This window comes from Ostrea edulis, chromosome 2 (genome assembly GCF_947568905.1).
Source record: "Ostrea edulis chromosome 2, xbOstEdul1.1, whole genome shotgun sequence".
Taxonomy (NCBI): Eukaryota; Metazoa; Mollusca; class Bivalvia; order Ostreida; family Ostreidae; genus Ostrea; species Ostrea edulis.
Window position 1 is genome coordinate 66,519,583 of NC_079165.1, and position 27,836 is coordinate 66,547,418.

The 27,836-nt window shown below is 34.2% G+C and overlaps 2 protein-coding genes across 4 annotated transcripts in view; both read right to left on the bottom strand.

The window, feature by feature from the left end:
* The window catches only part of LOC125682335 (uncharacterized), a 45,124-nt gene that overhangs the window by 7,473 nt on the left and 9,815 nt on the right, over positions 1–27,836 (bottom strand). Inside the window, exon 1 of one of the 3 annotated variants that reach the window (XM_048922830.2) lies at positions 20,541–20,790. The exons of 1 other annotated variant lie outside the window; for it this stretch is intronic. The gene's annotated coding sequence lies outside the window, so the exon portion shown is untranslated. Of the gene's footprint in view, positions 1–12,780; positions 18,765–20,540; positions 20,791–27,836 lie in introns of those variants that run through there. One more of the 3 variants, XM_048922832.2, reaches the window with a different exon arrangement.
* On the bottom strand, positions 847–27,771 carry LOC125682334 (uncharacterized). The gene is made up of 2 exons (XM_048922829.2): positions 27,739–27,771; positions 847–5,145 (listed from the first exon to the last, which is right to left on the bottom strand). Exon 2 carries the CDS (start codon positions 5,132–5,134, stop codon positions 4,046–4,048), a length of 1,089 nt encoding a protein of 362 aa, XP_048778786.2. The 5' UTR covers positions 5,135–5,145; positions 27,739–27,771; the 3' UTR covers positions 847–4,045.

Genomic DNA, 27,836 nt, shown 5'->3' on the forward strand with positions numbered 1-27,836 from the left:
TAACGTTATTGTAGTATAGGAGAGAGGAGAAAATCTTTGGCTGGACCGGGAATCGAACCCGGGATCCCTGCATTACTAGTCAGGTGCTCTAACCAGAGCTATCCAGGCCGATATCCACGATACGTATAGCCCTGATTACCACATTCCTCCCTCCTTAAATAGTCTTCGCCCTCGAAGACACACAACCCAGATTCTTTTAGCCCCTGAGAGGACAACCTGCAAATCCAGGGGTGGTCAACGGCACCAAATGTAGTATATAAAGGAGAGAGGAGAAAATCTTTGGCTGGACCGGGACCCCTGCATTACTACTCAGGTGCTCTAACCACTGAGCTATCCAGGCCGATATCTACGGTCCGTATAGACCTAATTACTAGTTATACTACCAGTGTGCCCCTTTCATGTGCATGGTTTATTGACCATACGCTGTACATTATGCTGCCTCTAATAAAAATCTTGAAAACCAATACTATATACATGTACAACGATAGTATGCTCCTTACTAACCTAATATTGTCAATATACCCCTTCCACGTGGTTTACTGACCACATATGTTACGTGTACTATGACGTCATGAGAATACTTGCATACCCTGTCACTAGAAATTTTACCTAGTCAGCGCTTATTAGGTCGTCATAATCAGGAGCATAACTAAAATATTTATTTTTGAATCTACAGTTTGTTGAAGAAATTTGTTAAAATTCTGCTGTTGGTTTAAATGTTGCATTTTTTTTTTTATTGTTGTACAAGTATGCTGCAGTCTTATATTTTTGTTGTATATTAACGAAGCGGCAAAAATGATTCGCATGTAGTTGCAATTTCGTAATTCAATTAATGAACAACACTAGTTTATTTTGAAATACCCTCTAGATATGATTTTAATCCACATGAAAGTTCAGGAAAATATATTACAATATCAATTATTTAACATCTTATATGACCAGTATAAATGACAAAGTACATATATGAAAGCAATACATAAATTCATCACCGAAACAAATCTTGCTAACTGCTATGGAAAACTGAACGACAATTGTGATACCGAACCCGAGGTTTACCCTTTTACGCTCTGTAAAGACGCTAACTCGTAAGAATATTGTTATTCTGACCCAGTGGTTCTACAGAAGATTCATAATGACCCTAGTCCTGTTCTTAGATCACCTGAAAGGTCAAACCATCTTTTTTTAAAATCTGAATTCTTACGTCACCTGTCTGTTTTGTGTGTCTGTCCAAAACCAGTCCACCGAGCTAATATTTCAAGCAAACTTGTTAAAAAAAACATTTTTTATTCGAATGAAAGTTTGTTCAGTAAAAGCCAATAACTTCTGAAAAGGGAGATCATTAGATATAAATAGGTCTGGGTCATTTTAAAACTTTCTTTTTAAGAAACATTAAGGTAAACGACATCAATCCTTCTGTAAAAGCCTCTTTACATGCGTAGATAAGAGGTTTTTTTTTAAATAATGGCCCCCAGCGGCTATCCGAAGTTTTACATAGGAATATGAAAACAAATCTAATATTCATGACGCAGACGTCAGGTTTGGACTACAAGGAGTATTTTTCAAAAGAACATCGTTATGTATAATTCTTTTCAGGAACAAGGATTTATGTTACCAAAACACCACACGTGACCCTCGAATCATAAATCCTCGCTAAACGGGAGGCGGGCACCATAGTTATGATAAAATATCACTTGTATATCATTCTGACAAATTGTGATTACATGTATTTTGTTCTTTGAAAAGAATGCTTTGTTGTATGTATCTTTCGGGGTAGGGGTGGGGTGAACTAATTATTACATTTTACATTGTATGCAGTGTTAAGGACGCATGCACTGAAGAAAGCATAATAGTATTTCTGTCAGTTTGAGTAAAAAGAAAACGAACGGTACCGAAACATGAGAATTGCTCAGGAAAATAAGCATGACCTCTTGTATTCTTAATTCTAGCATACAGCAATGTTAGGCACATATTAAGCAACACTGACACACAAACAAATGTTGAGATCGTATTCAGCAACACTGACACACAGAAAAATGTTGCAATTATATTCAGCAACACTGACACATAGAAAAATGTTGGGATCCTATTCAGGAAGACTGGCATACAGTAATGTTGCGATCATACTAGTATCCAGAAACAATGCAGTTTAGTTATATTGATAAAACTTTCATTCAACTGCAATGAAAACTCATTAGTCTTTTAAAAGAGAAAAGATATGGGCACTGTAATTTCCTAATTACAATATCTAGTTCTTACCACCTGGTTTTCTTGTAATTAAATCGGTCAAACAATCAGTAAGATAGCACTTTCTTGCATGATTGACTATCTGATCTATCAGGTATTATGTGTGTAGTCATCTTATCTGCTGTTTCAGCCTTATCACATTCATTCCATTGTATTCTTTACTATAACTAATCCTTTATGTTCTATTATATGAAATTCATAATGTACAACTACAAAACTCGAAACGAATGATGGAGGTTCCATACCAATGATTGTTAATGTCTGATAATTTTCACACTAAACAAGATGTGTTTGTGAAACACAAATGCCCCCGATAATGGCCAATTCCAAAGATGGTCAATGTCACAAGGACAAATATCTTAGTATCAGTAGAAAGATCTTTTCACAAGAAATGCTCATGTAATAATAATAATAATAATAATAATAAGACCTTTATTTAACCAGGATTACATATTTAGCGATAACGCTAGTTTTCAATATGGTCCTGCATATAACATACATACAGACAGATATTAGTAAAATAAACACAGATTAAAAGAAGTAGAATACATATAAACTTAAGAAATAATTATGAATGTAAGATAAATAGAATACAAAATGAAGCTTAAAAAGTATGGTGATAATCTCTAAGATAATTTCTCTTAAAACACGCAACACTCGTTGAGTTTCTTATGTTTTGACTCAAGGCATTCCACACTGTGCTCCCTGAAATGCTGAAAGATCTTCTATAATATTCTGTTTTTGCCCTGGGTATATACAAAATATTTGAATAAGAATTTCTAGTTTGCCTCTGACTGACTTCTGATACATATTTAAAAACATTTAAATAATCTGGCATTAAACCATGTAAAACTTTATACACTAAAATGACTTTTCTATAGACAAAGTAAACTGATAGAGGCAACCAGTTAAGTTCTGTAAACATGACATTAGATGGTGTTTCAAAATTTCTGATGTTAAGAATTACCCTTGCAGCTCGTTTTTGCAATATAAAAAGCTTATTCACATTTTCAGCATTTCTTGGATTGCTCCATATAGTACAACAATATGTAAAATGTGGAAAAATCATAGTATTAAAAATCTTCAGCAGCGCATCGTTTGACATAAATATAATATGTGCAATATGAAAGCTCCAATATTTACCATTTAGAAGTTATGACCCATGTCAATCTTTTCAAAAAGTAGGTCAAACTCCAAGGTCAAAGTCACATAGACCAACATTTTGGTACCCACGGAAAGGTCTTGTCACAAGGAATACTCATATGAAATATCAAGGCTCTAGCACTTACTGTTCAAAAGTTACTAGCAAGGTTAAAGTTTCATATAGAATGACAGACAGGACAAAAACAATACCCCCCTCCCCCCCCCCCCCCCCCCCCCCCCGATCTTCGATATCAGGGGCATAAAATATCTAATGAATGTTAACGTCTGATAATTTTGACATGAAACAAAGCAATGAATGTGAACGTCTTATAATTCTTCCACTAAAAGAACCAATGAATGTTAACGTCTTATAATTCTCACAATAAAACAAACCAATGAATGTTAACGTCTCATAATTCTCACATAAACCAATGAATGTTAACGTCTCATAATTCTCACACTAAATCTTTTTTCCTGGATACACTACGTACTGTTGCGACATAACGAATACTCCGGGCTCGATTCTGATCGGAATAACTGATTCCGTAGGTCAGTTTAATTGCTTTCTCTATTTCCTCTCATTACTTCAAATATAACACACTTCAGACTTTCGTATACTCATTATCAATTCAATTTTTACTATCCACACGTGAAATCATTAGACTTTCGGATCCACTTTTGTAAAAACATGCACTCTTTGAATTCCTGAACCTCTGTAGTGTTGCTTCCAGTTTGTACACAAATAAGGATATCTTATTTTGCCATACCACCTACCGCCATTATATCGAATGTAATCTTTCTCATTATCGTACATGACTCCTATGGTCAATGATCCATTCACTTTTGTTACACACCATGCACGTGCTATTGCTATTATATCACCCCATGGATTCAATCTATCGCCATATCGCCCAAGTCCAGAATGTTCTACTGAACTAAAAGTAACAACTGCGTCAAATAAACCAAGTGAACCATTCAGAAAGCTCTCACTGAATTCAGATGGAACCATCGTTTTTACTTTTGGATGCCTTGATTCTATTCTGCCGTATTCTAAGGTCACAACTTCTCTTGCACCTTTTTCAAGAACTGTCGCCTCGACCCAAGGATTTTCTGAACCAATTACTAATACACGTCCATTCTTAATTCCCGGGGCATGATCCATTCCATCCCTCAATGCGTTTGTCTCTGAGGCACCATAGTTCCCTCCTAGTGCACCTCTTGCTGCTTGCCTTACCATCTGGTCAATCCCTTCTTTTGACCAGACAGGACTCCTGGCTTTGGTTCCCAGATATATCTGGTTAAAATAATAAGGAGAAACAGGTAGCTTATTGTTCATGGTAAAGTCATTCCAAAGCTCTTTTGGAATTTCTTTTGGGGGTATTGTCTTATGACCTTCGTCAATGTATGGATTTTTGTATATAGCCTTGCAATTTATTGGAGCCGTTACATGATCAAAATATGGCCCAGGGGTGCCTGGTCTGGAAGTATCACATAAAGTTCCACAGCTCTGGCGAATAGCTTCAATTTTTTGCAGATCAGTCATCTTCTTTGGTGATGAAGTCACTTGATTGCTTCGTAGATCGATTCGTTGGTCGACTTTTTTATAAAGCTTTGCAGTTAAGTCGTTTAGATTTAGTTTACCTTGTTGAACATGGTTGAAGGCGAGTAGTCCTAAGAGTATGAAGACGAGCAATGCAAAATATTTGAGAAACCCGCCTTTCCTTTGCAAATCAGAGAGCATTACCATTTTAAGGAATACTGAAAAAAGAGACCAAAAATTATATACGATTAGACTGCAGAAACCCGGAAAGTATATTATTGTTACAGGGTGTATTGAAAGCGTTGTCATCAATGTATGTAAAATCATTCGAAATGATGCAGTTATTGTAATATAATAATAATAATAATAATAATAATAAGACCTTTATTTAACCAGGATTACATATTTAGCGATAACGCTAGTTTTCAATATGGTCCTGCATATAACATACATACAGACAGATATTAGTAAAATAAACACAGATTAAAAGAAGTAGAATACATATAAACTTAAGAAATAATTATGAATGTAAGATAAATAGAATACAAAATGAAGCTTAAAAAGTATGGTGATAATCTCTAAGATAATTTCTCTTAAAACACGCAACACTCGTTGAGTTTCTTATGTTTTGACTCAAGGCATTCCACACTGTGCTCCCTGAAATGCTGAAAGATCTTCTATAATATTCTGTTTTTGCCCTGGGTATATACAAAATATTTGAATAAGAATTTCTAGTTTGCCTCTGACTGACTTCTGATACATATTTAAAAACATTTAAATAATCTGGCATTAAACCATGTAAAACTTTATACACTAAAATGACTTTTCTATAGACAAAGTAAACTGATAGAGGCAACCAGTTAAGTTCTGTAAACATGACATTAGATGGTGTTTCAAAATTTCTGATGTTAAGAATTACCCTTGCAGCTCGTTTTTGCAATATAAAAAGCTTATTCACATTTTCAGCATTTCTTGGATTGCTCCATATAGTACAACAATATGTAAAATGTGGAAAAATCATAGTATTAAAAATCTTCAGCAGCGCATCGTTTGACATAAAATATCTTATTCTTCTTAAAATGCCAATTCTCTTGGAAATCTTGTTCATAAGTGATTCTATATGACTTTTCCAGGACAAAGTTTCATCAATAATAATACCAAGTAATTTTGACTCCTGAACACATTCTATGACATGGTTATTTATCACTAAATTTAATTTTCGATACTTTGATAATTTTTGTGCCGATCCAATAAGCATACATTGAGTTTTAGACAGGTTTAAGCTTAATTTATTTTCCTTAATCCACATTATACTGCGCTGAAGATCTTCATACATCTTTGACTCAATATTTTCCACTGACTTATCTGTTACATCTTGTGAAGTATCATCTGCATACATATTTACATGAGAATGTTTCAGTGCTTGTGGATAGTCATTAATATACAGGATAAAAAACAATGGGCCTAAAATAGAGCCTTGCGGAACTCCAATGGTTACATTTCTTTCCTCCGATAAATTGCCTTTCCAAATAACTCTCTGTGTACGATTTGTTAGATATGATTTAAACCATTCAAAAGTATCATTGCATATGCCAAATGACTTGAGTTTGTGTAATAAAACCTTGTGATTTATAGTGTCAAATGCTTTCCGTAAGTCTATAAAAATTACACCGGTTGTAGTTTTCACTACCTGATTACATCCAATACAGTGAGCATTTATGGTCTGTTGAGCTCCTTCTGGTCCTGGGTTTAAATGGACATCGTTTGATAAAAGTAGACATAAAAATCCTATATAGTGAGTAGTCCTCACAGAACTTCTTGATTTCGTTGAATGCTCCATAGATAAACTTCTTGTTAAAATTTCACGTCCAAAACAACATAACTTTGTACCATGCATGTCTGAATGATAATGGAATATGTCTCTAAAAACTAAGATTGTTCTGCATGTTCTTGTCTTTTATCTTAGATATTGTTCGAAATATTTTCAAAACCTGTGTGGTTAATATTGGAAACACACAAAATGTACCTAAGTGTTGCGGATATAGAATTAAATAGCAATAGCGATAAAGTGTTCATGGATTTCAAAAATAATTTCAAAGCAAAACAAATTTATAAATCTTTCTGACGAATGTTGATATAAAAGAACAAAACACCCAATACAAAGTGCACACAAATATGAATTAGAAGTTCATAATAATTCTACAGGGAAATCTTTAAAACCTTCAGCGAGTCCAAATGTTCGAAACCAGAAAAACAAAACGACATGTTATGTTATTTTTTTCTAAGCAATCTATGTAAAGAAATAATCTTTATTTGTGAAATAGCAAACACTTTCTTCGACAACTGTCATTTTAAAAGGACTTGACAAAAGTTTTGCAGATTTTAGCTATATTACGCTAATAACCTGCTTAGTGGTCATTTCCGGTTGAATAACTTCTACAGAGATTGCAATTATAGATACCGAAGGATATGGAGACCATGTAAAGTGATGTGAACAACACGAACTGTAATGTGATGTGAACAACACTAACTGTAAAGTGATGTGAACAACACTAACTGTAAAGTGATGTGAACAACACGAACTGTAAAGTGATGTGAACAACACTAACTGTAATGTGATGTGAACAACACGAACTGTAAAGTGATGTGAACAACACTAACTGTAATGTGATGTGAACAACACGAACTGTAAAGTGATGTGAACAACACTAACATGTAAAGTTATGTGAACAACACTAACTGTGGATTTCAAAGAAACAGATAAATAATTCTACGTTTAATTAGCTAGGCGAAACTAGATGTAGGTCCTTCAATAGTCATGTTGCATTCCTGTCATTTATTATAACTTGAAAGTTTCACGCTATATCATGAACATGTGGGTTAGATAAACGCACAAAATTGTCGAAGTGCGCTTGAAGGTAATGCTCATAATAACGATAATGCATTGAATAATACACGCTTCATCATTAAAACTAAAACAGAGAAAACATGGAAATTTATTTAATAAACATTTAAGTTTCTTTTTATTCCGTCTTTTTTGTTTCTTACATGATAGGTTCTTTCACTACAACGCAATAGCTACATTCCAGTCGAGCCTGGACATCAGTAAAGGGAAAAGAGTACCAATTCATTTCCCATAGACCTCAATGCTAACCTTTGGCCCTCTCACTAATTAACTATATCAATTTTAAACAAATGACCGCAAACATTTCAAAGTTCATTCCAAGTGTTGATAAAAAACGACAAAAAATATATATGGTCACGTGCCTTTTATAGAACCACGGGGTTAACCCTCCATTTTTTGATAACGTTCAATTTCTATTATTTTCACGTGCAAACTAAATTATTTTCACAGGTGAAATAAGATTAATTGGCGGATTGGCCCCCACCCCACTCTTTAGGTGGTAGTAATGGATGGTAAAAATGTAATATTAAATTAACTGATCAATTGAAGAATGAACGGAGCCCCTTTCCTCCAATTTAGGAGTGCGAAGTTTGGACAAAAGAGACATTTTAGGTTCCCTTTCTGCTTGTCAACAATTGTAGAAGACAATTTCTCCTCCGACTGTCCTTATACATTTTGAAAAACGGTGCTGCGTGTTTGCGTACTATTCTAAATCTTTCCAAAATAATCACTCAGCGATACGAATTACATTGTTTTTGCAATACTTATCATTTCCATTAGTGGAACTCTTCAAATTAAAGGCGCGTAAAGTCCTGCTACCGGGACAACATAATGTAAACACATTACTTAGTCATACGTAATATAAATTATGGTATCGAATACATATTATAACCGACTGCAAACCACAACACTGATTAAGATTCTAAAGTCAAATTTAGGAATTGATTATTCTTACAAGAAAACAGACGAACGTATTAAACTATATGAGGAAGAGAAGCTACTAAATTTGCCAAATCTGACCGATATAAAGCGTCAATCGCAAGAAGAACTGTGAAGGGAAAAACCTATATGCACATCCAACACAAGAACTTTTCTTGTAATTAATGTGATGAATATGTTTTTAAAGTTATTCTGTCAGACTATGAAGACATTCTATTTTATCATACAGTTAGGACAGGTTCATATGGCATGGACTTTGTAATCGTACACGTACCCCCCCCCCCCCCTCCCCCGGTCAATTTCCATATTTTAGAACAAGATATATACATGTATATGCCAAACTGCATTTTTTAAAAAGCCATTTATAACACTAATTAACACACCTAGTGCGTTTCCAAACTGCATCTAAGCTAATTTGAAAATTACAAAAAATATTGATGGACTTGGGTGTCCAAAGAACATCGTTGTTTGGAATTTTTAAAATAGGTGTGGTGTGTGTTGGAGTTTAAAAAACATGAAACTTCTTTAATAAGATAGTGTTAGAATATTTGAAAAAATGCAGTTTGACTAATGGTAATTTTATTTAAAAATACACCATGTATTTTAACTTTTAAAAAGGGGGATGGGGGTGCTCTGAACGTTTCGTTTATGTCCCAGTAATCTCGCACTTGCTCGCGAGATTTGTGCATTTTCTTACCAATGACGCACAAGAGTCATCAAAGCGCGATAACTCCAACGAGCTGGTAATGAGAAGTATTGGCAGCCGCCATATATAAATTAAGTGGCGGCCGCCAGATAAAATAACTGGCGGCCGCCAGTTAATTTATGTGGCGGCCGCCAGTTAATTTATGTGGCGGCCGCCATTTAATAAGTGGCGGCCGCCAGTTAAATAAATATTATTCTATACCCTGGCACCTATCGGCTTCCGTACGAATCAGAACGCGCGCACAGGATCTAAATAATTCGGAGCACGCCCTATATTATATAGTACTTAGCAAAATTCTCACGATTCAAAGATCGTGAGGAAGTACAACTCCGAAGGGAACCAACCATTTCCATCCGAAACTGACGAACAACAAAAGCTACTCATACATGCATATAAAAGGCGGCAAGAAAGGCAGTAGGAGAGCATATTAACATCAACAGAAATGAGAAAACTGCATACTGAATATGACACACGGAAAGACAATTCCGAATTTGTTCGTGGAACATCGCGAGCTTACTATCAGGTAGAACTGTGACAATTTGATATTATAATTTTTCAGTGAATGCTGACGTTTTAGACAATCTTAAAATATATATCATCTATCGTTAAAGGTGGTGGACATAGATTTAGAAGTGTAGAAAAGTGGACATATAAAATGAACATGTATGTTAGCACGTCGTGTACCGGGATGAGAGAGGATTTGTTTTTAATGAATTACTATTGGTGATAAATATTTTCTTGTTTTTAAAGGCAAGCTGCTGTATATTAAATCATTTGCAGACTTCAGAATCTCTCTCAGACAACAACACAAAACTTCTTCCAGTATTTCACTTTAAATTTGAAAGAAAAATAATAAAGATTCGATTTCTAAGGGTCTCGGTCTAATTTTCACCAATTTACTATTCAGTACAAAATGAGAATAAATTATAAGCGCGTTGAATTATTTTGAAGGGAATGTCAATTGATGTAACAAGTAACAAGTTAAGCTGGGTTAGATAAGCTTTTATAAGTTACTACACAAACTGGTCACGTCATAAACCCTGTGGCAACATACTGAACGGACCCGAGCTTCCTGTTGATTATCACACGCCCAAAGGCCTTAATGTACAAATCAATAGTGGTCACTCTCAGTGAGGTGATTCGTGGACAATGGGCGACGTATATAACAGTACATACCAGTGATGGTGTTAACTGAAGACAGATGATCAATATAAGATGAACAGGCTTCTATCATAAAAGCAATAAAATTCTGGTTTCACAAAAAAAATGAATCTAGGAATATTGACAACACCCGGGTAGTGTACAAATCTTATGAATGTCTGCAATAAATTCAGTTTAGTATCCAATGGGCTTAAAATAGTCTACATGTGTTGGACGATTGCCAGAATGTAAACTAGATTCATTGAGAAAATTTGATGGTTGGGGGGGGGGGGGGGTTCACGAGTAAAAGTTTCTGAATATCAATATCCTATTCAAAATGTACATCAACATTACTCGGTAAAGATTTTTTTCATATGCAAATTGTACATGAAATCGTCCATGTGGACATTTAAATGTCGCTTACCCAGCTAAGTTCCTATAATGGGCAGATTATTGACACACATTAAAAGGATCGGAATTAAACAAGTTCTGACATAACAAATAACTGTACATGTCATCCAGAGAAATTATTTCAAAGTAAATTTATATATGTGTTGTACACGTGATGTATCTATAGATCTGTGTGTAGCAGCAACAATGTCGTGATTCACCTCGAATGTCTTCTGATTATGAATAATATTTGGTCTGTATAAATTTAAGTACGCGTAGTCTTGCTTCAGTTTAGTGTGAATTCTGTCAAGATAGCTTTTTGCCAAATGCAAAATAAGACAGTGGTTTTGAAAATTTTATAATCAGAACTTGTAATTGTGTACTATGGGATTTATCAATCGTTTCTGTAACTAGGTAATTCCATTTTTTACAGCGTTTGAAGGGAAGTGCATCCTGCTGTGTTTGTTTGTTAACTAGCTTTTTTTATTTTGGCCTAAGTAGCTCAGGATAATTTATGGCATTCAACATTTATTGACTTTAAACAGAAATCCGTTTCTCACACAAACAGTAAATTTAATGACTAGTTGTAAAATCGTGTTTCACTAATAGTACAGCCATACAAACTTTGTACCAAGATGGGTTTTTTTTTTAATTTCCAGTCCGAGACATAATAGGGTTCATTTTGAAATAGAAATCTTAAGGAAATCAAGTTTAATTCAAAGATTAAAATTTTCAACCACAGGCCTTAGATAATTAAATGAAGGAAAAAATGTACCCATAATTAAGAAAACAAAAAATAACAAAACAGTGTTGCTCTCAGGAATACAATTATCCTAGTTTAGAATGTACATCAACATTCCCAGTATAGATTTTTATTCACTTTTTTCTGAAGTGTCCAAAATATTGTACACAAAGACAAATACTGATACAAAGTTTTAATGATCTACAATTACCTTTATCTTTAGAACTTATTTTGTATGGTGACAATAATCTCAGTTATAACCAAAATGTTGTAATTTTCAGAATTGTACATGAATTTATTTTGTCTACAAATAGATTTGTTTAATTTCTTAAAATCTTTCATTTTCATACCACAGAACCAACTTGTTTATATCTTTTTCCTGTGTAGTAAATTTCTATATCCATACCTAAATTATATTTGTCAGTAATACACCAGGCTGTAAATTGTCATAGAAATGGAAACTGTTAAACATATCAATGTATGTAATATTATATTGCTTCATTATCATTATATAATAACTATATCTGTATGACCTTGACCATGTATATGTATGGAGAGGGCTTATATAGGCAACACCTGTTGTATGTAATATACATAATAAAATATCTTTTGAATTATAGATTTTTCTGCACATCTCAACTTGCATTCCATGCCATTATCATATGCGTACGGTGAACCAAATATTGTTTGATTGATTGATTCTACTGACTACGTCGGCTATTTTCTTAGCCATAGGTGGACAACAGCTGAAGTTTAATAATTGATTGAATTTTCTAGCCAATTGGAAACTCGCGTCGGTATATCTAATGTTCAGTTCCTATTCTTTTTTTCTTTTTTTTTTTCATTTTTAGACTAATCTAGAAGGGATGGTACAAGCTAGTGTAGAAATACTGCGTGAAATACATCGGCGCTTTGAAAGATGTGAAAAACATATTTTTATTTCGGAACTGTAAAATTAGCTATGTGTACATCACAAGCTTCTCTCCTTTTGTAACTCTAAATAACGTTTAAAAAATGAAATTTAAACTTACCAACGGGGTTATTACATACAGTCCTGTCAAAGTAATTATAAACGATTCAAGACCGTATGACCTGCTACGTTCCTAGGATCTTGGGTATTCATACGCTTTGAGAGGTACTTGCGCATGCTCTCTCGAATATCATAAATGATTCCATAAAGAATTCGTATCTATGTAAGGTAAACACTACGTTTGATATTGATCTGTTTCTGTATAACATCATCTTTACTAGCCAAGGGTGACGCTCCACGGTAAAGAGAAACACCGTGGAACGTCACCCATGGCTAGCAAAGATGGTAAATGTATATTATGGACCCTCTTTATACCAAACTTATAGTGTTGCCTTGTCGCTTAGCATGCAGTAAATATAATAAAGAAATGTGAAGAAAATGTTTAAATGGTAGACGTCAAAATATTTTGAAAACCTAATATGGTATGTCTGACACAAGTAAAGTCTATAATAAAACACCTATTTACTGACTATTTGGACAATAGCAAGTTTATTGTTCCCCTCGACCGCGCCTCGGGAAATAGTTGCTGTCTTGGAGGACAATAAACTTCTTTTGTGTTTATACGTTTGTTTGATCTGTCTTCTTCTGTGTATATATGTTTGTTCTCCTATTTTCTCCCCATCTGTTTATTTTTTATTCATCTGTTTATTTTTTATGATCTTTCTTTCATACTACATGTATAAACCTATTTCATTTCTTACTTGATCCTGCAAAATGGTACATGTATATAGATGGTGTTTTTACAGTCATCAAATGACACTCCTTTACAAATGCATAATATTAGTTATATCTATCGATATAAATCTACTCATATGGTTTTAAATATCAGCATTGCTTGCTCTTCATTTCTTTAAAAGAGCATCACTAATTTTTTTTGCTATTTTACACATATTACTTTAACGCGGTTGTGTTGAATATAACCCAGGTCCCCAATAATTTTCTAAATATGTAATTATTGTACATGTGTAACAACTTCTGTGTTCTACTTCCCAAGAATTGATATAATAAGTGAACTATCAACCAATGACACTATCACAGTTACAGAAACACATTTAGTCTGTCAGTAGTGAAGACCTTGTGATGGTTTCTCTCCTTTTCTACCAGGTCAGGCGGTGGATTAGCCCTTTATGTATCTCAAAAGCTTAAGTTCAACATCAGACATGATCTTGCACATCCAGAAATTGAAATACCTATTGTACTAATATATGTTATGTTGTTTATTAGTCAAAAGCAAATACAGCTTATAGACATAGTATACAATGTAATAAATCTAAAATCATATAAAGGTCTAGAAAGAATAGAAATCGTGCTTGTACTTTGGTATTTCTAATTTGAAAGGAATTCTCAATAATTTACCCAAGTTACATAATGCCTTTACATTCTGTGTCGATAAAAGCTGAATTAATCCCTTTACATTTTGTGTCGATAAAAGCTGAATTAATCCCTTTACATTTACAATTCCTGGATCCGCCCCTGGCCTTTACATTCTGAGTTGATAACAATGGATTGATGTCCTTTCACAAAAGGAAAAAATCTTGATTTGTGTAATATACAGACCACCAAACTTAAATTCTGAATATTGGGATAAGTTCCCCTACTCTGCGGGAAAAGTCTTGGATATTGATACAATGTTTTAGTAGGTGACTTCAGTATAGATATCCTCACTCCTTGCAATCATTTCTTCAAATGTCTCTTACAAAGGCTCAACATCACAGGGGCTAATCCCGTTTTGGGCCCGAACCCTGTGATACCATAAATTATTTATGGTATCACATGGTTCGGGCCCAAAACGGGCTTAGCCCCTGTGCTCAACAGTAGTAATATGGTATACATAAATCTACAAATTTTACAACAATCAGTGGTACGTGTATTGATCTTGTTCTTACAAATGATGTAAATAAGGTTGAATCTGTAAGTGTTGATCCACCTATCAGTAGTTAACATTCCCCTGCCACAACACAGATATTGTTTACAACATACAAGCAACACGCTTATATAAACGTGTTGTTCAAAATTTTAACATGGCTCACTTCCGAGGTTTTAATAAGGAATTCAAAAGTATTGATTGGGATGAAACAATATAGCAACTATTGTACAACCCATTTTGACAAACAGTAGCCCTGATATTCTTAACATTTTTCTGTACATGTATATTTCTGAGGGGATCATTTAAATAATAGTTCTGCAATATGTGGATGCATTCAAAAGGTTTTTAAATTCCTACAAATTGTTCTCGAGATGATTTCGAACATTTTTTCTCATACATTCATTAGTAAAAACATCAGAAGCCTTTTGTGGCCCTTACCTGGGCATTATTCTCTGAATAATGGGGATATATTCCCTGAATAAAAAGAACAAAGGAGGTGTTTTTCCTGAATAATGGGGGGCACAGGGGACATCTTCCCTGAATAACGGGGGCACGGGAGGCACCTTCCCTGAACAAAGAAAGTATTATCTTCCCTGAATAAAAGGGACAAAGCTGGTGTCTTCCGTAACAATGGGGACAAAGTTGGAATTTCCCAGGAATAAGAAGACAAATTGGGAGAGAAAACGATAAAACTTAAAGCCCCTACTGGTCCTGGATTACGTGAAAGCAGCGTGCTCTTACGTCACCTCGCTTTTCTTAGTCAGTGTAAAACTGTAGTCCACAAATATTTTCATTTATTCATAAAGGTAAAATTATTTCTTAGGAGATCTAGTTAAATCAGGTATTGGAGATCTGTATCTCGGGGGTATTTTTATGGGAGAGAAGAACAGTATAATGATACAATTGCAGTCCCGCATCTAGATATGATCACTATCATTTTTAGTCATTGTGATGTTGTTGGGGTTATTTTTGTTTTCATTGTAGACACTCAATACACTCAATGTTTAACTCTCTTGAAAAAGGAAAAACAAAATGTAAAATTCATTTTAAATATTATCATATCTTGCGCAGAGATTCCCAGCCATTAACATAATTTTCCCCAGATAGGTTCCTACCATTTGAAGAACACATGGGTTCTGCGAGATCAATTGTTACCAAAAAATGAAACGATAATATCTCTTAGTCATCAATAAGTGTGATTTACAGGAGTAAAAAGAAACAGTGTGGGGAGTATTTAACTTTGTTACCAAGAAATTTCTGAAAATCGTTGTTAGATTTTGAACAACAAGCCACCACTTTTCTGTCCAAGTGGGCAGATGGAGTAGTATTCAAAGAAATGAACGCTATTGTAGATTATGCAATTGTAACCAAATTGGAGGTGAATTTCATTATATTCTGGAATGCAAAGCATTTTACAAATTACGCAGCGAATTTTTCAAAATAGAATACTGCTCTGAATCAAAAACTAAACAATTTTGTAAACTTAAATCTCCTAGAGATTTTTGTATCTCTAAGAAAGTACTGCATGTTCATTACAAAAATTAATCATATTGTCTGTTCTCCTGATTTTCTTTGTTTGGTCCATATGTTATTGCATATATATGTAAATGCATATACCATTCCATGGTTTGAGTGAAATAAACTGAACTGATTCTCATGAACTGACTGACAGAATGAAGTTATATAACTTTAAAGGTCTAGGTAAATGCATGCCAGACTATGCCAATAATCACCTACCCAGTACAAAAGAAACGCAGCTGAAGCGGAAAGAATGTTAACAATAATCGGTTGTGATCCACTCTGCTTGACCAGGTCAATTTGAAATAATTGTCCATACATTCCTCATTCATTCATTCATTCATACTTTATTTCCTCCCGTAGAAGATTATGAAGAAAATACATTTACATCAATATAATTACAAATACATGTACTTACAAAGAAAGAAAAAAGGGGAAAAACACATTATGTACACAATATAACCAAAAATTGAAAAGAATAGGATATTCTTAGTTGTACATCTCAATAGATGAGTACATATGGTAGCAGCTGTCCCTTTTAAAGCCAAAGCATATTTAATCTGTAGTATAGGGCTGAAGTGCTACGCACCAATTTAAAGTTCAGCAGACGGAATGATGTGGCATCCATTCTAATTTTCTATGAGGATATGAATGAAGAAATTCCAATATGACAATTTTTTGTTTTTGTATTTACACCCACCCAGCGAATTGCAATATGACAGTTACCCCAAATTGTTCTAAAAACACTAACCATGAAACATACGCATGGAAGAAATGAATGGTTGGACTTCATTTAATATTTTTTTATTTCTCTCTTGGTCAACGTTATGCATGTATTTTACACCTGAGCGATTACTTGTGTAAAGTCTATATTTCTATAACTACAACGAATCATTTATCTCCATATTAAATGCATACTCAAATAAATAATCAGAAACATAAACAGGTAAAGATAAATAAATGGAGATCAAATATTTCAAGAATAATAGTTAATAACAAATAAAAACTTTCATCAATTAACAATACAAAACTTTTAAGGTATAAATGATAACTCCATGTAGCTGAAATTACAGATAAATAAAATACGTGTATGATTGGAATGGTCTTTTTTAATTGGATATATGATTGATTAATTAGCCTTAGCATAAATGTTGCAGCTAGGATTAATGGAGGGGTAACTTGTCTGTTTTTCTATTTCTTTCTTAGGACTGAACGATTCACCAAAATATCGATACTGTTTAATATAAATGCTCGATTCAATGCTCCATTCGTTGCCTAGATCATCGGTTCTTTAAATTGGGTTCGGTAAAATACATCGGGCTTGACCTGTACTTATTATTTATACATACACGAGGGATACCCTCACCACGCTTTTTACTCTAGATCGTCTAGGTGCACCTACCCAGAGGTGGACTATACGAACAACATCAACAGTGGGGTCCGATAATGATCAGACTATTTTAGCCTCGAGACTGACAAAAACAACAATGAACTTTAGTTTACGCAATTTCCAAGTTTCCCAATAGTTATTACCCTTTGTTGAACTCTTACGCACGATGAGACGCAAACTATGTTTTCGTATTCACGCGGTGGGGACAAATGCTTATCGCTGCGTTCATATATTGCCTGAAGGATGATTACCAGACGTCATGCAACCACCCGAACTGCAGAAACACACAAAGTTGTAAGTTTATGAGTATTTGATAATAAAATAGCCCAAACAAAACTCGATAATCACCAAATATCTTTGATTAAAGTATCACTCGTGTAAAAGAGGAAATAAAGAATTATTTCATGTTTAATTCAATGGCCTATTCAAACAAATTATTCTTGATATGGTCAGTTTAATGTATACCAACGGCTGATATAAATTAGAATTACGCTTTCATAACGTATCCTTATTTCCATAACCAGTCTATAATATATGTATGCATCTTGTACCCACCCAAACGTTCAACAGAATTCTACGTACCACTACCTCCATCACAAAAAGCTGATATCTAGGAAATTGCGTATTAGTTCGGCGGTTCGGAAACATTAAGCTTCTAAAATTGTGACTGTGAATCTTCGTAATTAATTGTTTTAAAGATTATTTTTCAGACTGTTGCAAATTATTATCCTAGTTCTTGAAGCACTAGTTATTAGATTAAATTTCTGATGTTTGGTAACTGAACTTTGTTGAATCGTGGCATACACATTGCAATACGTATCGTATCGTGAAGGGGGTGTATCGTTTCAGCTCTAGAAAGTACAGAGCCGTATTCAGAGAGGATAAGACACCGACTTGTCAGAAAGCTTATTCAAAGTCACCGAGCAGAAGATGTGTGGTTCCAGGCCCCAGAAGACTACGATGGCAAAGATGACACAGCTGTTCGTTCTAAGGACTATGTCACAGAGACTTGGGTCATAAATAGAATCATTTTGATAAAGACGGGGGGAAACAACCAACGTGGTTGAGGATGACCCCACAAGTTCAACCAAATCTACAGACCTGTCCATCTCAATTCGTTTATGATCATATAAATGGTACAAAGAGAACGGGCAGAAAACAATGTCAAGACCATCCAAATTACAACAGGCGGACTCGTCAGGACACACACCCCCCGGAAGTCAGTCTCTCTCTCTCTCTCTCTCTCTCTCTCTCTCTCTCTCTCTCTCTCTCTCTCTCTCTGCGCAAAACGTCTTTATCGTATTATATATATTTACAATATCGTATTATGTGTATTTATAATATCGTATTATATGTATTTATAATATCGCATTATATGTATTTATAATATCGTATTATGTGTATTTATAATATCGTATTATATGTATTTATAATATCGTATTATATGTATTTATAATATCGTATTATATGTATTTACAAGTACACGTAATATACGTGTGCTTGCAATAGTTTAAAGTGTATCTAAAAACAAGCAAAAGCAAACAAAACAATAACATGATAGATACATTGTGAATGGTTGAGATTGGAAAACAAGACACCAATTCCTCTCTCATTATCATAAGTTAACAAATAGCTATATCACGTTTTGACAAGAAAGCGAAGAGAGCATGAACTGAAGAACTTAAAAAAGGAGGTTTAACTAGAATAATTATAAATCTTTTCAATGTTGTTTTCAGAGGGATGAAACGTCTTATTCATTGGATAGGCCTATAAAACCGTTTCTTAAGGTGGCAGTCAGAGAAAAAGTAATATAATTTGAAAGTTAAATCAGAATGCAAGTCTTTTTCAGTATTTATTTTCATTTTTAATTGTGAATCAACGAACCGTCACAATAGGTGGGGGAGGTTGTGTCAGAAAATGACAAGAGAAAGGGGGCAGTACCCACGAGCGCTTTCTTGAAAATGATTTTAAAATACGTATACAAAAGTATATAACTTGGGTATATGTATATGAAACGGTGAACCTGACGATGACTTCCCGTTTTCTCTGCAATTCGCAAGAAATGTCATATTTGCTTCCATTGTTCATAATTAGCCTTTTGATTTTACTAGATGCTGACCTCGTCATTATTTCACGTTCCGCGTTTTAGCAACATTCGATGATTCCTCTGCCTACTTTTTACAAACTTCCAAATCACGCGATTCCTTCTTACCCAGCGGTCTTTATCCCATGTCACGTGTCACAAAACATTTGCTTGCTATTGTAGCTCAAAAATATTTTTTTAAGTTTTTATTTTTCAATTCAATTCTTTTAACTTTAACCTATACAGCTCATCAGTAAATCATAACGGACACAGGTAATATCAGTATATAAAGTATACACATGACGGAGAAATTTAAGAAAATATTTAATACAGCGTCTGTATTTTGACAAAAGCACAGGTGGGATAGAAGAATCCCGTGCATACATATTGTAGAACCCCATTTGTTTTGCAATAGCCGTTAGGGGTGACTGATTCAATTAAAAGCACCCAGCACTTTAAATAAAGCACAATGTTTCGTGAATATAATTTTCTGAATACCCTATTTAAAATTTCCTACAACACACCCAGTATAGATTTTCCTGTACATCTCAACTTTCAGCCCATGCCGCTATTGTATGCGTACGGTAAATCATATAGTGTTTGATTGATTCTGCTGACTACGTCGGGTATTTTTTCAATCATAGGAGGACTAAGGTTGAAGTTGAATGAATAATTTATTGAATTTTCTCAAGTGGAAACTCGCGTCGGTATATCTAATGGTTCAGTTACTATTTATTTTTAAACCAAAGCTAGAAGGAATGTAGAAGTTCTGGGTGACATGCATCGGCGCTTTGAAAGACGTGAAAAATATACCTGTAAAATTACCTATGTACATTACAAGTCTCTCTCTTTTTATATTGATGTAACACTACAATAACGTTTAAAAATGAAATTTAAACTTACCAACGGAATTTTTACAGTCCTCCCAAAGTAACTATACACGATTAAAGGCCGTGTATGACCTGATCTTGGGTATTCATACGAATTGAAACGTACTTGCGCATGCTCAGCTCTTCCCGACAGGTTTTGTCATGGATTGTTGGTTAGCAAGCAAATTTCAAGTTCAACACAGTCTAATATTTCAACACTCAGAAAATAATGAAGATTCATGATAAATGTATCAAAAAATAAAAATAACATAGATCTACCTGCATTTCATGACATCCAATTAGATGTAACTTTACTTTATAGATTAATCAAAAGTATCGTAAACTTTTGCAAACTCAGTCACTATGAATGCCATGGATGAATGATGCTAATCGGGACCCGACTAGACGAATATATTATAACTAATGTCCATAAAAAATCGTAATCCATGTAAGGTAATCCTCTTGTTACGTTTGATATTGATCCATTTCTGTTTAACATAGATCCTTTTCATACATTGTACATGCAAATTTGTTTGATATTGATTTATTTCTGTAATATAGATCCTTTCCATACATTGTACATGCAATTTGTTTCTGTTGGAAAGAGTACTAACGATTCGTACAATCTCTTGAACATGTACTACCTACTCAGGAGGTCCTAGTTCCTACCACAGAGCTCATCATTCAAACAGATTTGAATCTCTATATAATTATCAATGTTGCAATATTATTTTGCAAAATCATTTAACCTAAATGTTGATGAGAATTTTGAAGAAGATTCACTATATCTACAAGTTTAATGGCGTCCATATTGTACCCCACTCTTTGTTTTGAACGTTTTAATAAAATCGATTATGCTGATAAATCGTAAATGACCGCTTGTTATTCGTTCTTGGGAAGATTTTCTGTCCATGCATATTGTCATTGTAAAACTTGGTACTTCATTTGTGATTTTACCCTGGCTAAAGATGTCATCTTGAATAAAACTTAACTCTACGTGGATAGTTTTTATATCATTTTGACAAACAGTAGCCCTGGTCTTCTTAATATTTATTTGTACATGAATATGTCTGTAGGGATCATTTGAATAATAGTTTTGTAACATGTGTATGATTTCATGTGGTTTTTAAATTCCTACAAATTGTTCCTAAGAAGATATCGAATATTTCTTTTGCATTTCTTAGTAAAAACATCGAAAGCTTTTTGTGGCCCTAACCTGGGCATTATACACTAGTTTGAGAAGCTATCGTAGACATTTTCCCTGAATAACGGGACAAAGGAAGCGTTTCCTCTGAATAAACAGACATAGGAAGCATCTTCCCTTAATAAAGAGATTTAGGAAGCATTTCCCATCAATAAAGAGATAAAGGAAGCACCTTCACTCAATAAAGAGATAAAGGAAGCACCTTCACTCAATAAAGAGATAAAGAAGGCTTTAAAGAACTGACGATACATATAGTTCACAAATATTTTCTTTTATTTTTAGCAGGTCTAGTTAAAACAGGTATTAGAGTCCTGTATCCCGGGTGGTATTTTGATGCAAGAGAAAACTTGCAGTATAATGACACAATTACAGTCCAGTATCTAGATTTGATAATTATCATTTTTTATTCATTGTGATGTTATTGGGTTGGGTTTTTTTTCCATTGTACACACTCAATGTCTATCTTTCTTGAAATTAATTTTAAACATTGATAATTTATTCAATTAAAACTATTTGGGCAGTACAACCCATCAACATTTATTTGTAACAATAAGATAAATACATAGTTATCAAATGCATGTGATTGAGACTCTTAAAGTTTTTAAAGAGGGGATGAAACCCTGATCAAATGTTTCACAGTTCCACACCTCCATTTTCTTGTAATCAAGAAGATATGTACATTGTATCTATGAAATTATGCATGGTTCAATGCATCATTGGAAAGCAGTATTAAACAATAATATTGAACAATACTACAAAAGTATGAAAGCCCAGAAGGCTCATTCGTACAAACGGCATAATACACACGCATACATATCAAGTCGACAATTCAGCATTACGTGATGCAAACAGCATAATGAAGATATATTCCTAGACCAGCAAGGGTAGGTAGATGTTGTGAACCTAACGGTATGAACTTGGCTATTTGTAATAGTATTCTTGAAGGTTTTTTCCTTTAAATATAGTATTTAGGACATTGAAGGATAAAATGAAATCTCAATTCGTTGGGTATCACAAACTTCACATTATCTATGCTGCCTGCTCTCACTCTGGTAAAGACGTATATTTCTTTAAATTTGTTTGACTACAAATGTTCTGAACTTGGGTTTTCTCCCTTTGTATATGAATCATTTGTATATTTAAAAAAATAAAAATAAATAAAGAGACAATTCCCATTTACGCAAACAAATAAAACAAGCATAGACCCGATCACCATACGTTGTCTGATTCTTAATGAATATTTGGGCCGTGATATTAGACACTTGAAAAGAGATGCTCGGCCCTTAACGTAAACTATAACCATGCACATCTATACATCCGTATCATTTGACGAGCAGTTGGATTCTCTACAAAAATGGAACAATATGTCGGGGTCTTCAATGGGTGTAATTTACAAAAGTTTTAAAATAATTTTAAAGGCGAGGAATATTTAACATTGTTACCAAGAAAGTTCTGAAAATCTTTGTTAGATTTAGAACAAGCTATCACCTTTCTGTCCAAGTAGGCAGATGGAGTAATATTCAAAGAAATGAATGAAATTATTTTTTCAAAATAGAATACTGCTCTGCCTCAAACACTAAAACAATTGTGAACTTATATCTTCTAGAGATTATTGTATCTCGAAGTACTGCATGTTAATTACAAAAAATAATCATACTGTCTGTTCTCCTCTGATTTTCTGTTTGATCCGTATGTTATTGTATATATATGTAAATGCATATACCATTCCATGGTTTGAGTGAAATAAACTGAACTGATTCTCATGAACTGACAGACAGACTGAAGTTATATAACTTTACATGCTTGAGACAGAATGTTCACCCATTAACAAGTTTTACCATCACATTCTTTCATAATGTAACCAAAGTTTGAAAAGAATCAATCTTAATTTTTGAAAGTAAGCTTCGACGTGAAATACCCGATACAGATCAGTGTCGCATCCACAACGTGGATACAAGGTCAAAAACAAGAATTATAAAAAGCACCGTAACAATGACCAACGACATGAACAATAAGATTGCGAAAGGATTAATTCAGGGGGATAAAAGAAAAGACCCATAGGAGAGAACAATGTTCTGGATAAGTCGCATTGCTATATCAAGTTTCTTTAACCATTTTCTGTCGTATATATCTTTGTACTTTAATTCTCAGGTACATGTGTCACGTATAAAAGCATGCTATAAGTTTAGGTAATGCTTTTAAACTGCTGGAATAGACAACAGTAGCTAAACACCTCGGGTTTTCATTTTACGATTTCAATACCATGCATCAGTGAATTGTTTTACTGTTGCAAGATAAAAGGCAAGTAAGCAAATAAGGATTGGAGAAAATTGTGTGGTAAGCTACACATCTGTAACAGTTTGTTTTTTGGTTTTTTTTTTATAAATCAAAGCACTGAAAGTACTGAAACGAGGTGACGAACGATGCAAAATGTCACAAAGATACTATTGATGTATACAGTATATCTATTTTGTTCAATCCATGTGCTGCTCCAACACTCTTCAATATTTACTTTAGTACAATCAAGTTTCTATTCACATCATTCATTCTTCGTTTTAAGGACATTATTTTTAAAACTTAAACACTACCTAAACTGCCATAGAAAAAAGAAAACTAGGAATCGAGTTATCACCATACCGGTATAAATTCTCGAATAAAGATTCTGAAAACAGGTTGAAATTCACTGTACTCATCGGGCACAACTGTAAAGTTTTTGAACTTCCCAGTGATTTTTGTTTCCACGCATGATAATATCAAACAAGATGCCCATAGACCTTATCGGTCAGCTTAGCATTATTTAAAAGTATCACTAGCCCAAGGGCTACGCAATCTATAATAATTTTTCTGTTCTGTATACAATGTATATAGGCTAAATTCCAGCGGTATCAAACAAGATGTATTCTTTTTTAATACACAGACACGCACGCGCGCACGCACGCGCGCGCGCACACACACACACACACACACACACACACACACACACAAGTGTGTTCCCTCTGATGAAAGACTTTACACAATATGATATATCTTACATTAACACTATATGACTATTTTGGATCCACCCTTGAGTTGCGAAATCCCAATTTTTGTACATCCCTTTTCTGCTTTTCCTAAATGTGCCTTCAGTTTTTATACAGTATCAGCTGGATTGAAGAAGTCTTTCAAATGATATAAAAGACATTTAATTACTATGACCATTCTGGCCCCACCCTGGTACCAACACCCCAGCCCTACTCCTGGGATAATGATTTTTACAATTTTGATAAATGAGTATCTCTCCTTCAAAGTATCAATAACGTTAAAGAAGATATATAGATGTAACGCATAAATACTATATGTCAAGTTTGGTCCCGCCCTGGAGTTACATGTAGAACATCTACCCCCGGGATCATGAAATTTACAAATTTCAAAAGAAGCAGTTATAAAAAAAAAAATTGTAAATTGAAGAAATTGAAACGGTTCAATCACGACGGACGACGGTGGACACTGACCAATAGCAACAGGTCAACTTTTTAATTAGGTGACCTAAAATTAACTCCATGTTGTGGAAACAAATACAACAAATATTGTTTCAAGAAGTGCATGCATCATCTCTTTTAAAGTTTTTAATTACTTACAAATTGTCATCTCAAAATTGTTGATCTCTTATTTCTATATCATAGATTGTATCAACTTTTGCATTTATTTATCTCTTGCAAATAAAAAATCATGCCAACTCCTGCATTGAATAGTATATTTGTTGGAGTTGGGAAAAACATTGGGCCAAAATTTGCTCTACACCGGCTGCAACGGATGTTTGATACTGCTGCTACTCTAGTCACGAGGTCGTCGAAACAGGAACACATATTTCCGATTCTGGCGGAACTCCATAATTAATCCAAATTGCATCCTTTAAAGAGCACATCTTGTTTTATACTGCTGTCGAATATTATAATTTAACTTGGATTTGCAAAACAGGAAAGAGTTGATATCACACAGTCAAAATAATTAAATGAAAAAGTAGGAAAATACATGTATTCAGTTCCAAAATATATTCAAATCACTAGAGCTTTCTGGATTTTAACATCCATCCTCAGGTGAATACAAATATTCAATATTTGTATCCATCTGTTAAAATCCAGAGAGCGCTAGTGATCTGAATATGCATATTTTCCTGCTTTTTAATTTAATTACATATATATATATATATATATATATATATATATATACATTATATAAAGCACAGAAATAGCAATGAACTCTTAAGTGAACATAACTGCCCTAAGTAAAGAAATATTTAATATAAAGCACAGAAAATTTCACTTTATTTGGATACCCACTTCCGCCCCTACCCGGGATTGAACTCACGACCTGCGGAACCAAATCTCCTAGCAGCGTGTAACCAACGCGCTAGACCGCTCGACCATCTAGGCAAGTCTCTCTCTCTCTCTCTCTCTCTCTCTCTCTCTCTCGTGTGTGTGAGAGAGAGAGAGAGAGAGAGAGAGAGAGAGAGAGTAAATATTTTCTTGACTATTTGGTTGTAAAACACAAAAAGGTTGATAGGTTGGTTGCGTTTGTTACAAGATCGCTTTTAATAAACAAACATCAAATCTAACAAAGCTGAAAAATCACACAAATAAATACAGAATTCGAAACTGACAATGGGTTGGGTGGGAGGGAAGGCTAAGGCACAGCAATACAAGGACTTCCTTTGTAACTTTTAACGAACTTCACACTGCCCTAAAACTGACCAGTATACTAGTATATATACTAAGCACGAAAGCTCTCGTGCATGAGCTAAGAAACCCGCGAAATGTATTTACGGAAAGTAACGAAAAATGACCAATCATAAAACGTAAAGAAATGAATACAACGCAAACCCAGCACACCTCTGGAATGTCCTTCCAGGTGACATCAAGAAGTCAACATATCTTGAAAGAACTACGCACGTTAACTCTGGATTCCTGCCTACATTTTCAACTCGTATATTTTAAAAGCTTCATAATTTTGCTAATGAGTTTTAAAACAAAAATGTAAAATAGAATCCATTAATAATTGATTACTAACTTTAATACAAGTGTTCATTAATTTATTGCTCTTAATTGCAACTCCTTTTGATTAAGGGGAAGAAAAATACGTTTCTTGAAACCGGGCTTTCATTTTCTAAAATGCTTATTGATATCAATAAATAAATAAATAGGCGGCCCCCAGACCCCCGCCTAATTTCCGGCCTCCTCCAAATTGAAGGTTAATTTACGGCCCTGCCTTCCGCGGTTACACAAAAACATCATCAGTTCAAAAAACACCTTAAATTGCAGAGATTTAGGGTCTTTAGTCGATAAAGTATCGGTTGAATACAATTTTCTTATATCTTCCTCGGAAATAATTTCCTTATGTTTGCTTTCACCACCCCCTTCCATTTTCAGCTTTTTCAAACAAGCATGAAAAATTTTGTTGGCCTCCTTGAATCTGTCGTCATTTACAATGTCAAATTTGTGCGTTTTTTCAAATGTTTTCTGTAAACCGTACCTGAGAGAAATCATTGTTTTCTTAGCATAAGGCTCTCCATTGCGATTTCTGACGTTATAATAAAATTTCTTCAGAACAAGAGCCAATTCTTCGGCAGGTATATCTTGTATATCATCGTAATTCCGTTGAAGCATTTCGTTGATATATTGTTCAAAAATATTTTTCGCAACGTTGATAACATTTTTCGTATTCCTGCTTTCCGTTTGATCTAATAGTCTGTATCTCATCATCACTAAAATTAGTAAACCTCGCCATTACGTAAAAACAGCAGACTGATAATCACGTGACTTGCGTAGCCAATAGAAATAGAGCAGACTATTGCCCGGTCAACAGTTCGAAAACTATTGACTGGTCAATAGACCACGAGTGTGAGAGTTGATTTATCAGTTGAAAAGTTCGTTATAGATTGTATTAGTTTTATACAGGGAAAAAAGGTGTATAACAATTTCCATTATTCCTAGCAGAGACATACCATGTATGCGCTAAAAGAAATTTCATAAGCAAATATCAAAATACTCACGCGTATCGTCAACATGCACAGTGAAACACGGGTGTTGCTAAAACAAGGAACGGAAAATCGAACGGAAGACGGAACGGAAAACGGAATGTAGCTAAGAT